The sequence below is a fragment of the Eutrema salsugineum genome, unplaced genomic scaffold, assembly GCF_000478725.1.
Source record: "Eutrema salsugineum unplaced genomic scaffold, Eutsalg1_0 scaffold_1, whole genome shotgun sequence".
Classification (NCBI taxonomy): Eukaryota; Viridiplantae; Streptophyta; class Magnoliopsida; order Brassicales; family Brassicaceae; genus Eutrema; species Eutrema salsugineum.
In genome coordinates, this window is record NW_006256909.1 from 961,572 (window position 1) to 979,792 (window position 18,221).

At 31.0% G+C, this 18,221-nt stretch overlaps 3 protein-coding genes across 6 annotated transcripts; 1 reads left to right on the top strand and 2 right to left on the bottom strand.

The window, feature by feature from the left end:
• Positions 1–734: 734 nt before the first annotated feature.
• Positions 735–2,631, bottom strand: LOC18030114 (cyclin-D5-1). Of its 2 annotated transcripts, none has more exons than XM_024149615.1 (5): positions 2,068–2,631; positions 1,865–1,951; positions 1,469–1,781; positions 1,238–1,383; positions 735–1,137 (listed from the first exon to the last, which is right to left on the bottom strand). In XM_024149615.1, the coding sequence occupies exons 1-5, from the start codon at positions 2,332–2,334 to the stop codon at positions 952–954; spliced, it is 999 nt and encodes a 332-aa protein (XP_024005383.1). In that variant the 5' UTR covers positions 2,335–2,631; the 3' UTR covers positions 735–951. The 2 variants fall into 2 exon arrangements, with proteins under 2 accessions (XP_024005383.1, XP_024005384.1); XM_024149616.1 differs by having other exon boundaries at positions 860–1,137; positions 1,469–1,775.
• Positions 2,632–10,980: 8,349 nt separating this feature from the next.
• Positions 10,981–12,982, top strand: LOC18030115 (BTB/POZ and TAZ domain-containing protein 5). Of its 2 annotated transcripts, XM_006411806.2 has the most exons (5): positions 10,981–11,185; positions 11,399–11,681; positions 11,780–11,910; positions 12,007–12,313; positions 12,421–12,867. In XM_006411806.2, exons 2-5 carry the CDS (start codon positions 11,415–11,417, stop codon positions 12,865–12,867), a joined length of 1,152 nt encoding a protein of 383 aa, XP_006411869.1. In that variant the 5' UTR covers positions 10,981–11,185; positions 11,399–11,414. The 2 variants fall into 2 exon arrangements, with proteins under 2 accessions (XP_006411869.1, XP_006411870.1); XM_006411807.2 differs by lacking the exon at positions 10,981–11,185 and having other exon boundaries at positions 11,415–11,681; positions 12,421–12,982.
• Positions 12,878–14,628, bottom strand: LOC18030117. Of its 2 annotated transcripts, XM_024150053.1 has the most exons (6): positions 14,538–14,610; positions 14,373–14,437; positions 13,614–13,715; positions 13,418–13,490; positions 13,259–13,324; positions 12,878–13,186 (listed from the first exon to the last, which is right to left on the bottom strand). In XM_024150053.1, exons 3-6 carry the CDS (start codon positions 13,643–13,645, stop codon positions 13,094–13,096), a joined length of 264 nt encoding a protein of 87 aa, XP_024005821.1. In that variant the 5' UTR covers positions 13,646–13,715; positions 14,373–14,437; positions 14,538–14,610; the 3' UTR covers positions 12,878–13,093. The 2 variants fall into 2 exon arrangements, with proteins under 2 accessions (XP_024005821.1, XP_006411868.2); XM_006411805.2 differs by having other exon boundaries at positions 14,373–14,628.
• Positions 14,629–18,221: the final 3,593 nt, after the last annotated feature.

The window sequence follows — 18,221 nt, forward strand, 5'->3', positions numbered from 1 at the left end:
GGCTTCATCTTTAGATCCAACCATTATTGATCCAAAGTGCCTCCACTACAAGTAGTTGGTCTCTAAAATGCTAAAAAAAAGTTATTTGGACATTACAATAAACTAAAAAATTTAATAATCTATTTTTCTGTAAAAGAGTTTTTAAATTATTTATTGTGCCCGACTTATTGTCATTTGATAAAATCATAAAAGTACTATTGATTTTTTTTTAATTGAATTTGGTAGAAATTTTATGTAAGAAGTGAATAACAAAATGGATTTGATGATTTGTTTGTTGAGATACTAATTGAAATATATATGTTAAATGATAATTGTTTTATTTATTTCTAAGCTATTCATGTTCAGAAAATGTTAGGTAGCATATAGATGGATTCCGTTTAGACATGATCCAAAATGTTAATAATAAAGATGAATGAAACAACTACGTCAAATATTATTATTTTTTTTTAACCTTGAAAAGAGTTTCTTCATTTATCATTTGCTATGAATGTGCCCTTTTGAAAGTTAAGGGATGAAAAATGACAGACTTTCATGCAAGAAACAGATATTTTCCTTGACAAAAAATTGTAAAATCACATTAAAAAATAATAAAAAAAGAGAGACCCATGAAACCAAATCACTGGCACTACAACTATTGGCCTAAACCTATTCACTGTTTCTGTTTCTCTTATTTATTATATTTACATTCAGCCCTCATATTTATTTAATTCCCTCATAAAATACCCCAATGTTTTGATAGTAACATTTTACCCCCAGAAATGAATCATCAAAGACTTTTTATATGAACCTCTATATGAGAGTTACTTCAAACATATGAAATAACCATTGTATTCAGACCATTTTCCTCTATAATCAAATGATTGAATATAAAAACCAAAGCAATATGTTGCCAAAAAAATACCAAAATCAATATAATTTATAACCAAAACTCCAAGGAGAAAGAAACCCTCTTCAGAGCCTACGCATTCTCTTGGCCGGAGAAGTTTGTTCGGAATCATCAAAAGACAGTCGGCGTTTAGCCCCACTTCCTGAAGCAACCGCCGGTTTTATATCGCCGGAATCCGCTAATTCCGGCGGTGTCATATGTTTCCTCTCCTCAAACTCTTGCATTCTCTGATAACAAGAATATACATTGTCCTGCAACCAAATAACAAAACAAACATTCCTAAACACTTGATGATCTTGAGATCAAACAACGGAGATCGAACCCATTAAAAAGGAGAAGACTTATGTGTACGTTCTCATTAGAAGTCCACCACGAGATTGATCCAAACTTGGTCGCCATTTCTTCTCTCGTCAATCTAATATTCGATGAAGTAGAAGAAGCCAACATTGTAGTAGCAGCAGCAACAACGAACTGTCGATAATCCGTAAAGCTTATCTCTAATCAAAAAAGGAAATAAAAATGTGATTGATGAGTTTTATCTTCACAAAAATGTGTAATAGATAAGATCCCTTTTTTAGTTACCTTTTGTTAGGGCGAGAAGAGATTCGGATGATCTTAACAAGACCAACTCTTTAGAAACAGATTGGTTTTGTTCTTGAGAGATTTTAGCAACGAAGTAATTCAAGTAATGAAAAGGAGTGATTAAGTTCAACTTCCAATCCAATGTCGATAGAATCATCAATTCAGTTTTACGAATCACATCGGGTTTAAAAACAAAATCTTGATCTTGTGGGTACTGTGATAATCCAGGAACAATTCGTTCCTCCATTTTCGCAGCTAGTGATAAACAAGCCACTGATAACAATCGAATCGCCCATGATTCATCTCTCTGCAACTAAAAAGAAATTCTTGAGTCAGATTGGAGAATCTGAAAGAGAGGAATTTTGAGGAATTGGAAACCAAATCAAACAGACTTACACCGATGAATCTCCTCTCCAGAAACAGATCGAAGTATGATATTGCAATGTATGCTGTTTGATGTTGGAATCCGAATCTCGTCCTTGTCTGAAAATCAAACCAAATCTAATCAATCGAAGAAGCGATTAGACCAAGGAAGAAGAATGTTACACTCAGAAATCGAAAGGGGGAATTTTTTTTTTTTTTTTTTGAGTGTTACGGACAGTGAGAATCCAATCGATTGCAATCAATCTGTCGAAAGACGACGTCGTTTTCGTGGGTTCGGCTTCGAATCGCAGATTCTCTTTGCGAACAAGCTCCGCCACATAATCTTCATCATCGTCTCCGATCGTTGTAGCAGCGACGAAACAGTGAGGCTGCTCAGATCTCCTAAGATTGGTCTCATCGTCTCCTTCTTGGTTTAGAGAAGACTCGGATTCGTGGCAGAGGAGGAGATTGGAGAGAGCGAGACTGTCTCTAGGCTCATCCATCTAACGGCGGCGGTGACGACGACGGAGGCGGCGGAGATAGAAGTCTTCTTCGGTGTGTCCGTACACATCAAAAGGATGTATAAAAATGGAAAAGAGAGAGAGTTGGGTGAGAGGGAGGGTTTATTGACTTTGTTATCGCAGTGAATTTAGCAGCTAAATCTTCGTATTTGATTTTTCTTCCATACTCGATTGGAAATTTTTTTTAAAGAGTGATGAAATCTAGCGAAAAAACAAAGAAAGAAAGAAAGGAAGGAGAGAGAGAGTGGGAGAGAGGAGAGAGAGAGTCTCCCGCGTCTGGTGCCGCCAAAAATAAGTGGGGGAGAGAGAGGGGGCGTTATTTAGCGGTTACATTTAAATTAAATTATTATTATCATATAAATTGCGTTTTAATTTGTTCATTAACGTATTTAACATGTATAATCACCTTTTTTAGGTCGACACATATATAATCACATTTTTTAAGGGAATGATTACTCGTTTTATTATTTCCATCAGGATTACTTGTGCTTGAAGACTTTTTGATGCTAGTCAATTATGGTTTTTTTTTTAAAATAACATTACTTTGATCTAATAGTATTGTTTTTGTTATCAAAATTATCTATCTAGGTTATCCTTAGAAGTACTGTGTTATTTCCATTAAAAAGTTTGAAAAGCTTGATTAAAAGTCAAAATAATTGATAAACTACATTCTATATTAAATTATATGCACTAAATGCTTTTATACCAAAAACATCGTTATTTTCACTCATCAAACATTGTAAACGTTTATACTATCTTTTAAAAAATCAAGTTCATCAATCATATCAATTTTTGTATCAAAAACCTTTCCAACCATGTCACCTAGCCTGAACATTTGATTTGAACACCGATAACCCAAATTGTATATAAATGAGAACTTTATAATTATTTTCCAATTTTAAATAGTTGGATGGGAGAACTCTTGAAACGAGAGTGTATATGGTAGGCTATTAGAGATATAAAAATGTAATAATGTTTAAAACTAAGATTAAAATTTTTATATGATGAATAGATGAGAAAAAAGTTGTTAGATTCATGAAAGTAGCTGTTAACTATAATATAGTATTATTTTGATAACTAATAATCCGTAGAATTTATATAAGTTTTCCATCTAAGAAAGCCAAGAACAACCGTTCTATAATTTTGTTCCGAAATTACATATCGATTATTCAAATAAAAGCACATTATTTAGAACATAAGTTTATCACGGCAACTAACTGGCACCAACTTTTTTAGCAAAATTAAATGAAAATATAAGTTTAGTTTAACTGAATAACAAACTAAAACAATGAATTCGTATACATTGATTTAGCAGAATATTTAGCGGAACTAGGAAAAAAAATCCAATAACTTGTTGCTGTATATGGAATTCGTTTCTGACTCTGAGATAAGATCTATACAATCCATTGAGTTTTGATCAATCAGTAATTAAATAGGAATAATGATCCCATTGAAATTTTTGCAGAAAGTTACATCCCATTCCAATTAAACACATTGTAATTAAATTTTTCTCAGTAGTGTATTCCACGTACTCTCTTTGTTGCTTTTGTGGTTTATTTCAGTAGTGTGTTTTAAGAAGTTTGAATTAATATGTATAATATAGTAGATCGTGAATAGAAATTAGAAAACAGAGGAATAGTTTTATTTTTGGACAAAGGAAGCGGAGGAACTGTTAGTTTTAATATTTTCCATTTATTGGACGAAAATAAAGTTCAACAGATCTTAAATTTGTTCCAGAAACCGAAAGTGATTAACAATAATGTTTCTAGGCATTGGTGGGGAAAACACCTTACCATTATTCCCACTCAATAATTCCTCTCAACATTTTGAAATTTGAAATTCAAATTAGCTCCACATTGTTATATCCGTTATGTCCTTCATTATTAATTATCTTATGTCATTTTGAGATTTTCTTATATTTCTTTTGTATTACATTTGATTATTCTTTGCAAAACTTTTTGTTCGTGGAAACGATTAATGAGTGATGACTTCCATCGTTCTTGGTCAGCTAGTATAGTGTGACTTCTGTAGATGTGACGATACACGAACTATGTCTATGAAAAGTTATACGTAGTTAAGATGAGTAGACTACGTATTTTAGATTGTAGGTAGACACAAACATATACCGTATGAGTATATTTATTGGAAAAAGGTATGTCCCACTTGGGGAAAAAAAAAAGAGAACAAACTTACCATGAGTTTTGAGATTTTGGTACCCTTCTGAGTTTTGATGCTTACAAGAAGAAATAGGAGGCAGGATCAGATAAATCGTCGATTTTTTTTTATATATTATTTATCATCGTAAATCAACAGTTCCGATCTAACCATTTATATCCATTGATCTAACTTATTATGTTGCCAAAGAAAATATAGTAATCAAACATGGGATATAAAAGACGATGTAGGTCATCTCCCATAGTTAGTTTTACAAAGGGCAATAACTCTAAGAGAGAATTAGGCCAAATGAGAATGTTGTGACATATTGTTTTTAAATAGTATAGAATAAATTTTATCTTTGCTACTCTTCATTTAATTGATATAAGAAACGTGATTTATATTCTGTGATATGTTATTTTATCCGATAAAATACAACTTTTAGATAAATGTCTAATTTATTATATGCGTGTTAACAAAGTTAATTTATAATACTCAATTAATAATTAAATACACATAAAATAACATATTATGTCAAAAATCACAATTTCCATGCTAGTTAAATGAATGACAAAACCGTCTACAAGATTTTTTAAGCTATATTTTGTCTCCAAAATTTGTCATCCCTTTTTATAAAAAAAAATATAACTATGAATTTAATCTAGCGTAAAAAATAGCATTTTTCATATTTTGAACCTTTGACTTGGTATTGTAATTTCTTATTAATCCAAATAAACCAAATAAATTATTCCATGAAATTATTAAATCTGGTATAAGCGAGGTTATGTATTCGATGAAAACATAAATAACCGATTATCCAATTAAATTGAATCAAGTGGAATTATATATATGATGTTAAGACAAAAAAACATTTTAATAGCTTGTGATGTGATGTAATCGTGAGTAGATTTTAAATCCGCAAATGAGGCTGGTTTCACTTTCTCGTTAATTAAAAAAAAAAAAACTCTGTATACAGTAATATTTGATTTTGCGCATGGCTTTGGAGCCGAGTCATTCAATCTATAGGATAATAAATTACATCATAATATATTAATATTTATAAGGCGAGTTGTAAGAGAAGAGTATAAAACCAAGAAGACGCAAGATCCAAAATCTGCAACTTCTATGTGTATGTTATCAGCATTTGTTCGATTTCCCCCTAGATACAAGTAATATTCTCACATTGTGTATTTTTATCGATTATTATGCATTTCTTTTTTAACTTCTGACTTTTATTATTGTGCATTTCTATGTGTATCTATATTATATATACAATAAAACTATTACATAATGTTTTACAAATAAAAATCGTTGATACATTAGTGTGACAGACGGAAATATACAAAATTAATCAAAACTCTTTTACAGACTATAATATACTACTAACCTAATCTATGACTTTAGAAGATGTGATCTGCATTTTCCAAGACTTACCGGAAATAGTAACATCCGTAATGAATTTGGAGGATAATTTTTTGCATCATATATATACAGAGCCGTGCTTACAGTGAAATGAAAAAGGCAATTGCCTAATACCACATCTTATTTATTAAGTTTAGAGGTCACATTTAACAAGTGAATTATAGTTTTCTTAGTTGGCTAATTTGTCTTGTGCATATTTTTATTTTGTTCAAATTCAATCCTCAGCCGCATAAAAGTATAACTATTTTTTCACCAAATTTTTAAAAAATATTACTGTACATTTAATTACTGATTTTTTATATAATTTCATTAAAATGACCACATTTAAATTTTAGTCTAAGGCCTCCAAAATCCTAGGCACGGCACTGTATATATATATTTCGGATCGTTATGCCAATTGATTTGTCGATTTCGGTGAAACAGAGTTATTTTTGTTTTCTCGTGCTGTTTTTTTTTTTTCATTCTATGGTTGTCTTTCCATGTTGAGAAGGAAGGAGTTTTGCGGTCAATTTTACACAGTTGAAAATAAAATGTAAGGTTAGTAGTTGAAAATAAAATGTATTGTTCGTAATGATCACTTACAAACCAAACGCGAGAAAAGGTATAGTTCAATTTGAATATAGTGAATTCTTATGAATTAAAAAAAAAAAAACAGAATTCGTAACCAAATATAATTTGATCCCATTATTAATGAACTAACGAATCTAGGATACCTAACACGTTACACACACATATTTTTTTATTATACTTATTATCCCATTCGAGGTAGAATAGTCTTGTTTATATTATAGCAAAAAACAAAAGAAATCGGTCCCTCTATTTCCACAAGAAGGTCCCGAAACCCTCTATGGACTAAAAATGACATATACACTACCAAATATTATTGTAGGGATGATATGATATAAAATTGATGATGGAATGATGGCGCACGTGACAATAACTACAGTGGAGGAGCGTCGGTCACGTGCGAAAGGCTGGATTGCCTCAGAAACGAAGAAGAAGAAGACGCTCCACCTCTGCCTAACTAGTAACAATCCAAAAATCATAAAAATAAAACCATATGATATCATGTAGATAAGTTTCCCTAAAGAGTAAAAATATATAATTACTGTGCCCATATAGTCTGTGCCATGTGTTGAATTTCTTTGGGGCTTAGTGCCCATCTAAGTGGAACCTTTGACTGCCAAGTTTTTTTACGATTCCAAGATGGTCAAAGTTTGACCAAATATTTCTATTTACGTGTGTCCGATTTATAACTTGAGTACAGCTTGGATAAGTAAAAAATTTCAATTTTTATCGGGTTTTTTTTTTTTTGTAGTGTAACAACTAAAACAAGTGTTAGGTGGGAAGCGTGAGAATATTAAGTCTATGAATAAATACATATCTATTATTTTTTTGAACATTTTTGTGTTTATTTTAAATGCTTGATAAGTACCATCTGTGTTAGAAACATATTTTTTAGGCCGACAATAAAAAAAAAACATATTTTTTACAATCATTATTAAAGAGTATAAAATAAATATATTTGCTCACAAACACGATGGTCACTTTTTCACGTACTCAGATGAGTAAAACAAAATTATCAGCCAGCTCATTCTCAAGATTCATATCCGTTGTGTACGGTTTGCAATTATATTAACCATTAATGTTATCAGTAAAAAAAATGTCATGTTTGTTCCACTATGGTCTGTGTATAAGATAAAAATGATAAAAATAAATCACTACATTTTAGCTTATCCAAATTAATAAAAGAAATCTTGAAACTTGTGTGAACTCTCTAGTTCACGCGTTAGAGTCACCAGTCTACAACATTGCTCATTTAATTGTTACACGAACATTACTTTATAAATTTCATGTAACTTATTCATAAGGAAACAATATCTATCTATACAACAAGCATTGCCATGGAATTATAATCGCTAAAAAAAAAGATGTAAATAATTTAGAATTCTATATACGTTTGCTCTCTTTTTATCGAATCTGTATATGTGTTGGCTATGTTCTATAATTGATTAGAGTATGTAATGTAGGTGAAGAAGACAAGAAAGCAATTCCCGTTTGGTTACAAACAACAACAAGAGGCTTCACCAAATATTATTTATTACAATTTGTCTGATTTCCTCGCATTATTAGTTACACATACACTCTATCAGGCCCTTTCTATTCAACTAAATATCTCTGGAGATTTTTTTCTTAGAATAATTTTTGATTACAAACATACATACTGTTTTTTTGTTTAAGGGCCTTACAAACACACATACATACTCTTATGAAGTTTTTTGTAACTAGTTGCTTTCTTTTGAGAAAAAAAAAAAAAGAAAACTCGTTAGTATTTTTAATTTTCTTTTGACTATAATTTTTTTTTAAAATTAAAAGAACTTATACTGACAGATCAAAAAGTAATGGTAATCAAATAATTTGTTAATAAATTACAATATAATTGTGCTATTTGAAATTACAACTACCCGAAAAGGTTAGTGTTTTGATGGTCCATTCTTTCTGACTCTCAAATTTTTGTAATTAGTTATTCTTCTGATGATTAATCAGTTTTACGTTTCGACCAAAGAAAAATAGCTTAGTGTTATTCGTATATTTAGGTTTTTTTTTGTCGTCCGTATATTTAGGTTTAGTTTTAGCATTTCATATATGGGCTTAAAACAAATTCGTAACGTAGACCAACTTTTATCAAAGCTTCTCAATAAAATTAGGCCCATAATATATGAATGACATGGCACAGGCCCGGGCCGTTAAATTGATTTTGTCACATCCCCATGTGTAAGCGATAGCTAACTAGTAGTCATTTGTCATTATAAGCAATCTACTAATTGAGATCCATTATAGTTGAAAAACTCAGTAGTATATTTTGTTTGAGAGGAAACTTCTCCTCTTTCCATGGTTATAGTTTAAAAAAAAATGTTTCGAGGCAATATCGAATGGTTCGTGGCATTTTAATCCTCTCAATATTTGGGGTGTAAATCGTGAAACCATGTGACAAAATAGCTGTGTTTGTTTTCTTATAACGATGTAACGATATTCGCTTATAAGTTTGTATATTTAATTGGTTCAATTATATTGAGTTTTGCCTTGCTTTGTTAAAAGTGTGTGCGATTTTAAATCACAATTTAAAAAAAAAAAAATCAGGCTTTTAGGTTAAATTTTAAATCACAATTATAGGTCGTATTATTTATAATTTTACTGATTTGTCATATTTATGCACTACAAAAGAGAAAGTGCCCCATGAAATATACGAAGAGGTCACCGTGCCAGCAACTTACTACACACTCGTGATATTTAAAGAGCGATATTTAAAGAGCTCTATCATCTTTTTTTTGGCTGAGTCAGTGAAAACTCAATATTGAAATTATTATTCACCTTTTTTATTGAGTAGTCTATTAATCACTTTTCACTTATTTTAATCATACCTTTTGTCAGATACTATATGTTAAATCGTTAAAATAGTCGCAAAAGGCAACCTGACGTACATAATCCGACAAATGAAACAAAAAATGAAATATCACCCACCGATCATAATTAATATTTACCTAAATACTTAATAATGATGGTCGGGCTTTAAAATGGCTCAAAATTTACATGACTATAATATGTTAGTTTTGGTAAACAGTATAGTAATATATAAACTTATTTTTATGTTCTTGGATGAATTTCTTCGAACAAATGTTTAAGCCAACCACATTTTCTTAATTTTATTTTAGCTGAATCCTTCTGTTATATATCGGCTAATATGTGTGTTATGTGAATAATACATGACTAAGATCTGACACCTCAAGCATTATAATATTAACCGAATCTTCAATTCTAACACTGTATACTATAATTATATACTTGAACGGTTGACATTTCACGATAATGCTCTAATTGAATGGGCAGAACTTATATGCTAACAATATGTTTTTCAGCGTTTTATCCACAACGAAATTTCTTATCCAACTTCCCAACCTCTTTCAGTTTACAGTTTTAAATATGTATTTGTTGCATGTTTGTATAGTTATAGGAGCTCCAGTAGTGTAATTCAGCTTAAATCTCTTTAGAATATATTTTGTTTTTTTAGAAAGTGATGTGTGGTAAGAGAGAGACTCGGGTTTCTTTTCCCAATAGCGAAGAAATGAATTTTCAACAAAAACAAAAATTAATCTCATAAAAATTGAACGACCAATAGCCTTACTCCACGTCACCAACGTAACCGTCTCCTGCGCCCCTTATTAAAGGATCGATCCGTCACATTTTTTGAATTTTCAATTTATTGTTAATCAAATTTGCTTAGGATACTGGGCCAAAAAATGGGAAAGAAACGCTGATGGAGTTGGTCTTATATTATAGAATGTTGGCAAAAAACAACAATAGAATGTTGTTTTGTATTTACGGAATTTCGATAAAAGATGAATTATCTAAATTCAATTAGTAATTATTCAACTAATAATTTATATTCTATAAAAATATATGATCAAATAAGTAAAAAGTATAGTAGATTTGAAAATTTAAAGTGCGCTATTATTAGATACAATAAAATGTCGACAGGGAAAAAAAACATGTCTTTGACAAAATGAAAAGTTCAACGTTTAAGAGAAATAGAGAATTATTAATTCAAGAAAAAAGATGTGTGAAAATAGAGTCATTCTTATAAAAAAAAAGAGACACATGTGTACCTTTTCCAACTACGTCGTCGCCAACAACTATACATGGAAAATTGAAAGTACTAAATAACAATAGATATGGATAGAGGCAAATTCCGGATTAATTTAGTCCTTTTTAAGAAATACTTGGATATAATGGTTAGACAGGAGAACTAAAAATGGATAGAATTAAAAAGTGAGTGATTAGAAAAGTTCGTCCAACGTGGATATGAATCAGCAGAGTAGCTATCTCTTTTCTATTTGAAACGAATCAGCTGTTGTGGGACCCAATTTCGACGTGTTACACAGTTCACATTTAAAAGTTTCCACCATTAAAATAATTATTATATTCAGACCCTACAACGATTATAAATCGTCTTCTCCTCTCTTTCATTTTTTTCTCTCTGCGTTTAACGTTTATTTTCTCGCGAATATTTTTCCATCTCAATCAGAAGATTACAAAGGAAAGCAGAATTATAATCCATTTTGACAACCATAGTTATTCAGAGTAGAAGAAGAAGAAGAAAAAAGCATTGTTTGGATTTTAATTTTCTTCTAATCTGATCTCCAAGTGAAGTTGAACAAATTAAACTGATCATTAATATCCGAATTTAAATCCTAAATCTGTAAGTCCTTAACTCTCTTTCTCTTTGGCTCTAATAGATTTCTTCTTTTTCTCTGTTCGGATCGAATTCCAATAATATTTTGACTATCAATCTGTTTCTCTAGATCCAAAATTTATGTTTTATTCATCGTGATTCTATTATTCATTATCATCAAGAATCAATTTTTGTGAAACATACGTTTCTGAATCCGTTTTCTTTCCTAACTTGTTACAGAAGGAAAAAATAAGATATGGAGAACATCGACAAAATCTCACCGGAATGTTCACCGGAAAATGTATCAGCACCACCATCATCACCACCTCCTCCTCCTTTTGTAAAATCAAATTCCAAAACCAAGTCGAAGAGATCAACGGATATGTTCTTGCAAAGAAGCCATAGCTTTGCTTCTACAGCTACAAGAGATTCATGGGATCGTATGTTCGACGAAGCTCATGGAGCTGATGTTTTGATACATACAGATGATAATGGTTTGATTTACGCGCATTCCAACGTCATCGTAAGTTCTCTGAACGATTAATTCAAATACTCAGAAATATATAAACATTATAGTATATATTGGATCTTAAATAAGTATCTGTTTTGATTTCTTATTAGGGTATGGCTTCAGATGTAATCAGAGGAATGATGAAGCAAGATAAGAGAAAATCTCATCGCAAATCAATCTCAATCCTCGGCGTTCCTCACGACGCTGTTCGAGTTTTCATTCGATTCTTATACTCTTCTTGGTAACCATCTAGTTCTTAAATCCAAAAATGAGAACTTTAGAAAATTATTTGGTTATACTTTACTTAACATTTTTGTTTCTTGCTCTGTTTCTGCAGTTACGAAAAGCAAGATATGGAAGATTTCGCAATGCATCTTCTTGTGCTATCTCATGTCTACGTGGTTCCGCATTTGAAACGATTTTGCGAATCGCAATTCGAAAACAGTTTGCTCAACATAGAGAATGTAATCGACGTGTTTCAGCTAGCTCTTCTCTGTGATGCTCCTCGTCTTGGTCTTCTCTGTCACAGAATGATTCTAAAGAGCTTTGAAGAAGTATCAACTTCTGAAGGATGGCAAGCAATGAAACAAAGCCATCCTAGTCTCCACAAAGAGCTTTTACGCTCTGTCGCTTACGAGAGTAACGTAAGAAAAACCAAATCTTGAAACTTTACCTGCACCCAAAAGAAAAAGTCTCAATCTTTTTCCTGTGTTTCTGATGATATTTGTTTCTATTTTTTGTTTGTTTGCAGAGCTTGAAGCAAAGAAGCAGGAAACAGAAAGAGAGACAGACATATACTCAGCTGTACGATGCAATGGAAGCTTTTGTTCATATATGTAGAGATGGATGCAGAGAAATTGGTCCAACAAAGATGGAAAACCCGCATGTCTCGTGCGGGTTTCAAGCGTGCAACGGTTTGGAGAAGCTATTGAAACATTTGGCGGGATGTAAACTGAGATCAATCCCTGGGGGTTGCAGCCATTGCAAGAGAATGTGGCAGCTTCTGGAACTTCATTCGCGTATTTGCGTTGACTCGGAACAATGCAAAGTCCCTCTTTGCAGTAATTTCAAGGAGAGGATGAAGAAACAGAGCAGGAAAGATGAGAAAAGATGGAAGCTTTTAGTGAAGAATATGTTGAGCACCAAGAGAATTGGAGGATCTCCATTCTTTTTGCAGGCAATTGATGTTACTTTATGACGTTAATTCATTTCCTATAGAAATAGAGATTGCATTTATATATATAGTTTATACATGTACATTGGTAGCACCGTAGCAGATTCTTCCTAAAGAGAGATCCGATATTCATAATTCATTGTCGAAAGACACGATTTAGCTTCAAAACTAAGATCCAATCTTTAGTCCTTTCAAGCCCGGCCCACACCAGCCCAGTCCATCCTGGTTTATATATAGAAAGTGAGTTCTTCTAATGTTCTTCATCAGCAGTAGTAACAATTGGTAGAGAAGAAGCTTCAACGGTTTCGTTTCCTTCGAACAAGTTTTGATTTTTCTCCATTTCCTGCAAAACCAAGCTCGCTTATAAGCAAGATCTCTTAAGTCTTCGAATAGTGTCTACAAGAACAGAGCATACCTTCTTCTTCTTACGATGAGTAAGCATTAGTTCATAGAGTTTACGCATCATCATCTGTTCTTCCACCTGAAAAAATGAACAAAACTCATCGGTTAAACGATCTCCAGAAGCTAATTACATCACAAGCTCGTTAAAAGAGTTTTCTTTAATCAAAAATACCATGAGTTTTTGGAGTTCTTGTGACATGGCCTTATGAGCTTCCTTGAGTAACTTATTCTGCTTCTCCATATGCCTATTTGACAATTAAAAACAAATTAGTTTAACAACGGGTATTAAGTATACAGATCTTTAGTTTGGGTCAGAAGAAGTATACAGATTATGGGTAACAAAGAAACTAATAAAATATGAGAATTACTTCAATAGATCACCGGTATGTTGCGGGTCCATCTTCACAAATGATTGAGCTTTCTTGAAATTAAAATGCCGTTGATCTTGACCTCGTGATCGTCTAGGTATTCTACAGATATAAATCGAAGGTCAAATCAGGCACACTATAAGTCAAGTAAAACAAAAATCTGCTAAACATAAAGTGTTTCATTCAACTAACAAGACCATTCCCTACTTTAAGAAGATCTGGTTTCATACAAACAAATAGATCATAAAATTCCAAAATCTGGACATTTCAAATGTACTGCTTAACTGTCCAAGCAAATGTGTAAACAAGAATCAGATAATTCTAATTCTACAATAACTTCAAAAAGACACTCTTTTTACTGCCACAAAAACGCATCTCTTGATGAGTCTCAAAGGACGAAAAAACATACAGAAGAGAAACACTAAAGAGACAGGGAAACAATCCAAATAGTTAGAGAACAAAAAGGACAAGACAAAAATATTTTTTTTGGTTCCGAAAATAAGCGGTTATAGCCTTATAGGAAAAGGAACACCTGACTTGGACAATTCATCGAACACTTAGTGCGCAAAACCTAAAAACCTCTCTTCAATCACAATCCACCAGTATCAACGATAATTGCAATAAAAATAACAACCCACTAAACTTTTCATCGCAATTCAACATACTCAAGGGCCAATTTAAAACCCTAAATATTGAGGGGAAAAAAAACACAATAAATCTGCAAAATAAAACATATAAATTGGATCGGGAAAATCTAACCTGAAAAGAAATATATAACAGGACGGAGGAGACGGACGGATCGATGCAGAATCGCAGAACAATCGCTGTTCACGAGAGCGAAATTACGCTAAGAAGATCAATTCGGAGATTTCGCTTTTCTAATTTCTCGATTTTGAGAAAAAGGAAAATTACCCCTTTTTATACCTCTCGCTCTCCACACACTTGTTGTTGCCGCCAACAAAGCTAAACCCTCTGTCACGGCCAGAAGATTCCCATCTTCTTCTTTTTTATTTTTAAGCGTGGATGGTTAACATTTTTTTTTTTTTTATGTCATACCGACCAACCCGCATTCAAGTAGCCCGATCCAATGTGATTTTAATTTTTTTCGGGTCTGGCAGGCTAGCCTATTATAAACTATGATCCCAATTGATGTGTCTAAATCCGATCTGCTTATACTCTACGGTTTTATGGGCTGACCTGCAGATTTATACTTATCTTTTTCATTTTAAAGTTCTTATGACATTTAAACTTATAGAACCAGAAAATCTGCAAGAGAAAAATAAAATATTATTACTAGTATTATTATTACTAATATTAATATTACTACTTATTAGTATTATTAATAGTATTACTAGTATTACTACTATTACTATTACTATTACTACTATTATTATTACTAGTAGTATAACTACTATTACTACTATTAATATTATCATTAGTATTATTATTAGTAATATTACTAGTATTACTACTATTACTATTACTATTACTATTACTGCTAGTATTATTACTAGTATTATTACTAGTATTATTAATAGTATTATTATTATTATTACTATTATTACTAGTATTACTACTAATATTATTACTAGTATTACTACTAATATTATTAATAATATTACTATTAGTATTATTTAAATTATTACTATTTATATTATTACTAGTATTATTACTAATATTACTACTAGTATTACTACTTGTATTATTACTTATTATTAGTATTACTACTACTATTACTATTATTACTATTATCACTACTATTATTACTAGTATTACTACTATTATTATTACTACTAGTATTATTACTAGTACTAGTATTACTAGTATTACTAATATTACTACTATTAATATTACTACTAGTATCATTACTAGTTCTATTATTAGTATTACTACAAGTATTACTACTATTACTATTACTACTATTATTACTACTATTACTATTAATACTACTAGTATTACTAATAATAATAATAGTAGTAATATTTATAGTAATACTAATAGTATAATAGTAGTATTAATAGTAATAGTAGTAGTAATACTAATAGTACTAGTAATACTAACTGTAATAGTAATAATAATACTAGTACTATTACTATTATTATTATTATTACTAATATTACTAATACTATTATTATTATTACTAGTATTACTATTACAGTTAGTATTATGATAAAATATTTCATTTTTTGAGCTTTACAAAAAACATCAAATTCTGCGGATTGAATCGCAAACTCGCGGATCCGCTTTGACCTGATCCGTAAAATCCAACTTTCACGCGAATTTGAACCGCAAAACCCGCATTTTATTTGAACAAATTTTATGAAGTTCAAACCTGTACCGCAGCGTATCTACTTGGGCCGAATCCATGGACCAGAACCCAATTTAACACCTCTATTTACATCCTCTCCAAAATCCCATTACTTTCATTGTTTTATTTAAAAAAACCAAAACCATTACTTTCATTGTTTATCATGTTTTCTGTCATTTTCACACAAACGAAAAAATTAGTAACCTCCAATACAAATTTATGCTTATCTAATAACGCTTACTCGACAACAGACTAGAAAACAGTAAGTTTACAATATCACAAAAGAAATCTGCGACAATATTACGGTAACACTTTGGTCAATTCTTATTAAAACATTAAAAATACACAAAGAAGAATACTATATGATTTTTTTAATGAGCGAATTCAACGATTTAAAATCTATCAACTATCGAAAATGATTTACAGAGATTCCAAGGCTATGATCACTTTGATTTCAGACAATATAAATAAAATAAGAATAAAGAATTAGTACGAAATAATAGAATAAAAACTGAGGATATTTGGGGGAAAAGAAGAGATGATAAAGGCTGGCTAAAAAAAAGACATGCATGGACCACGTTTTGGTGGTTCCCATAATCACACGAGTACTCAACTCGTCCATATTGTAATTAGGTAACATGTAGCTTTCGACTTTCCTATCGATTCAACGTTCCATTCTTTGGGAAGGAAATCTCTGATGAAATATCTTGATGGTTGGTTCATATCATTTCGTTGCATTTTTTATAAGAAATTACGTCAAGCGCATTCAAGATGTTTTTGAAATAACATGCATGTCCTAGAATTAGTTGCGTTTCATACGTTCGTTTAAAAGATATATATAAAACAATTCTAAAACCTTTGCATGCATTAAAATTAAGTGAGTGTCAAATCGATTAATAATATTTAATATTTTATCCTCTAAGTTCAAAAAATTAAAATACACAAACATGAAACTAGACTTAAAGAGAATCATCATTAAACTAGACTAGATTTGTATAATTGTATTCCAAATGGTGTTTTATTTATTAATTTTGCGCATTTCGAAATTTATGCCACATCCTTTGCAATCTTAGGACATGTGCTTTGCTATAATCACATGGATGTTTCAAAGAAAAAAACTCTTTACATTTTAAATACCATAAACCACTGTATATCTAGGCTCAATATCAGGATTTGATTTACTGGTTTGCAACTTTCCACAAAAGAAAACATGTATGCTAATCTCAACCATGTTGAAAATCTATTCATATATGACTAGTCGATGTTACATTTTGACAGTTTATCACCCCATCTAATATTTTAGATCAAAGTGACATCATTTTGTGATATTTTGTTTTCAACAAACAAGAAAATAGTCATTCAAATACAGTCCTTCGACAGGATCGGTCTGAAGAAAACCCAATTTAACTTTGTTTTCTTACACCAATATATATGGTCGAAGTATCTTCTTGATTAATAAACATTCTTAAGCAAGCATTTAGATGTCAATCCATGATGTCGAAACATTTACTTGCTAGTATCAGAAGTAGGCGAGTAGCTGGATGCTAATCTCATCAAGGACAACTAGAAAATAAAACAATATAAAGAAATTGAAGAGGGAAATCTATTGGATAATGTGAATAGATTCGTGAGATGTATAAACCATGTGAAGATGAAACAGCAATGAATCGACTTCTAACTTCTTTTCAGCTAACAGTCATTGGATTCTTATTGGCTGCCACATGCATCCTACACTTTACCATCTAATTATCTAATATTAATCTTTGAAGATCTACAAAATAATTTTCTTTGTGATGAACCTAATCAAGAAGCTGCTACAACCCAAAAAAAAATCTTTAGGTCCAAATAGGTCTTCAAACTCTTTGACTTTTTTTTGTTATTTACATATTATTTTTAAGTCCTAAAAGCATGAACATTGTTGAAACTCAACTGGGTTTCTTAATAATTTTTTTAATATTTTTTATTAAAATGAAAAGAATAATGATGAAACATGTGTCAGGATAAAGGTGAGGAAGGAAAAAATATTTTTTTTTCTCTATATTGAAGAACCAATCATATGCATCCACATGTTTTAAAAACGTCTCTTAGGTGTTCTAATATAAGCAACGTTTTCTTTATTTTTACATAAAACACTGATTAAAATAATAATATTTATTTTTAAGAGATGCTGTAAGAGACAGCAATGTTGACCATATGCTTGTACTCACAATTTCACGTATATACCAATGTTCCTGCAGTATCATAAAAGTAGGAAAGATAGGCGTAAATGATAAATCATTCCAAATCTATTATTTCATTAG

Coding starts and splice junctions, on each gene's coding strand:
- LOC18030117 (XM_006411805.2), bottom strand. CDS start 13,645: ATGGACCCGCAACATACCGGTGATCTATTGAA. Junction 13,325..13,417: donor AAGAACTCCAAAAACTCATG/GTATTTTTGATT, acceptor TCATTTTTTCAG/GTGGAAGAACAGATGATGAT. Junction 13,187..13,258: donor CTCATCGTAAGAAGAAGAAG/GTATGCTCTGTT, acceptor TTGGTTTTGCAG/GAAATGGAGAAAAATCAAAA.
- LOC18030114 (XM_024149615.1), bottom strand. CDS start 2,334: ATGGATGAGCCTAGAGACAGTCTCGCTCTCTCCAATCTCCTCCTCTGC. Junction 1,384..1,468: donor TCTTCTCGCCCTAACAAAAG/GTAACTAAAAAA, acceptor TTTTTTGATTAG/AGATAAGCTTTACGGATTAT. Junction 1,138..1,237: donor GGTGGACTTCTAATGAGAAC/GTACACATAAGT, acceptor ATTTGGTTGCAG/GACAATGTATATTCTTGTTA.
- LOC18030115 (XM_006411806.2), top strand. CDS start 11,415: ATGGAGAACATCGACAAAATCTCACCGGAATGTTCACCGGAAAATGTA. Junction 11,682..11,779: donor ACGCGCATTCCAACGTCATC/GTAAGTTCTCTG, acceptor ATTTCTTATTAG/GGTATGGCTTCAGATGTAAT. Junction 11,911..12,006: donor CGATTCTTATACTCTTCTTG/GTAACCATCTAG, acceptor CTGTTTCTGCAG/TTACGAAAAGCAAGATATGG.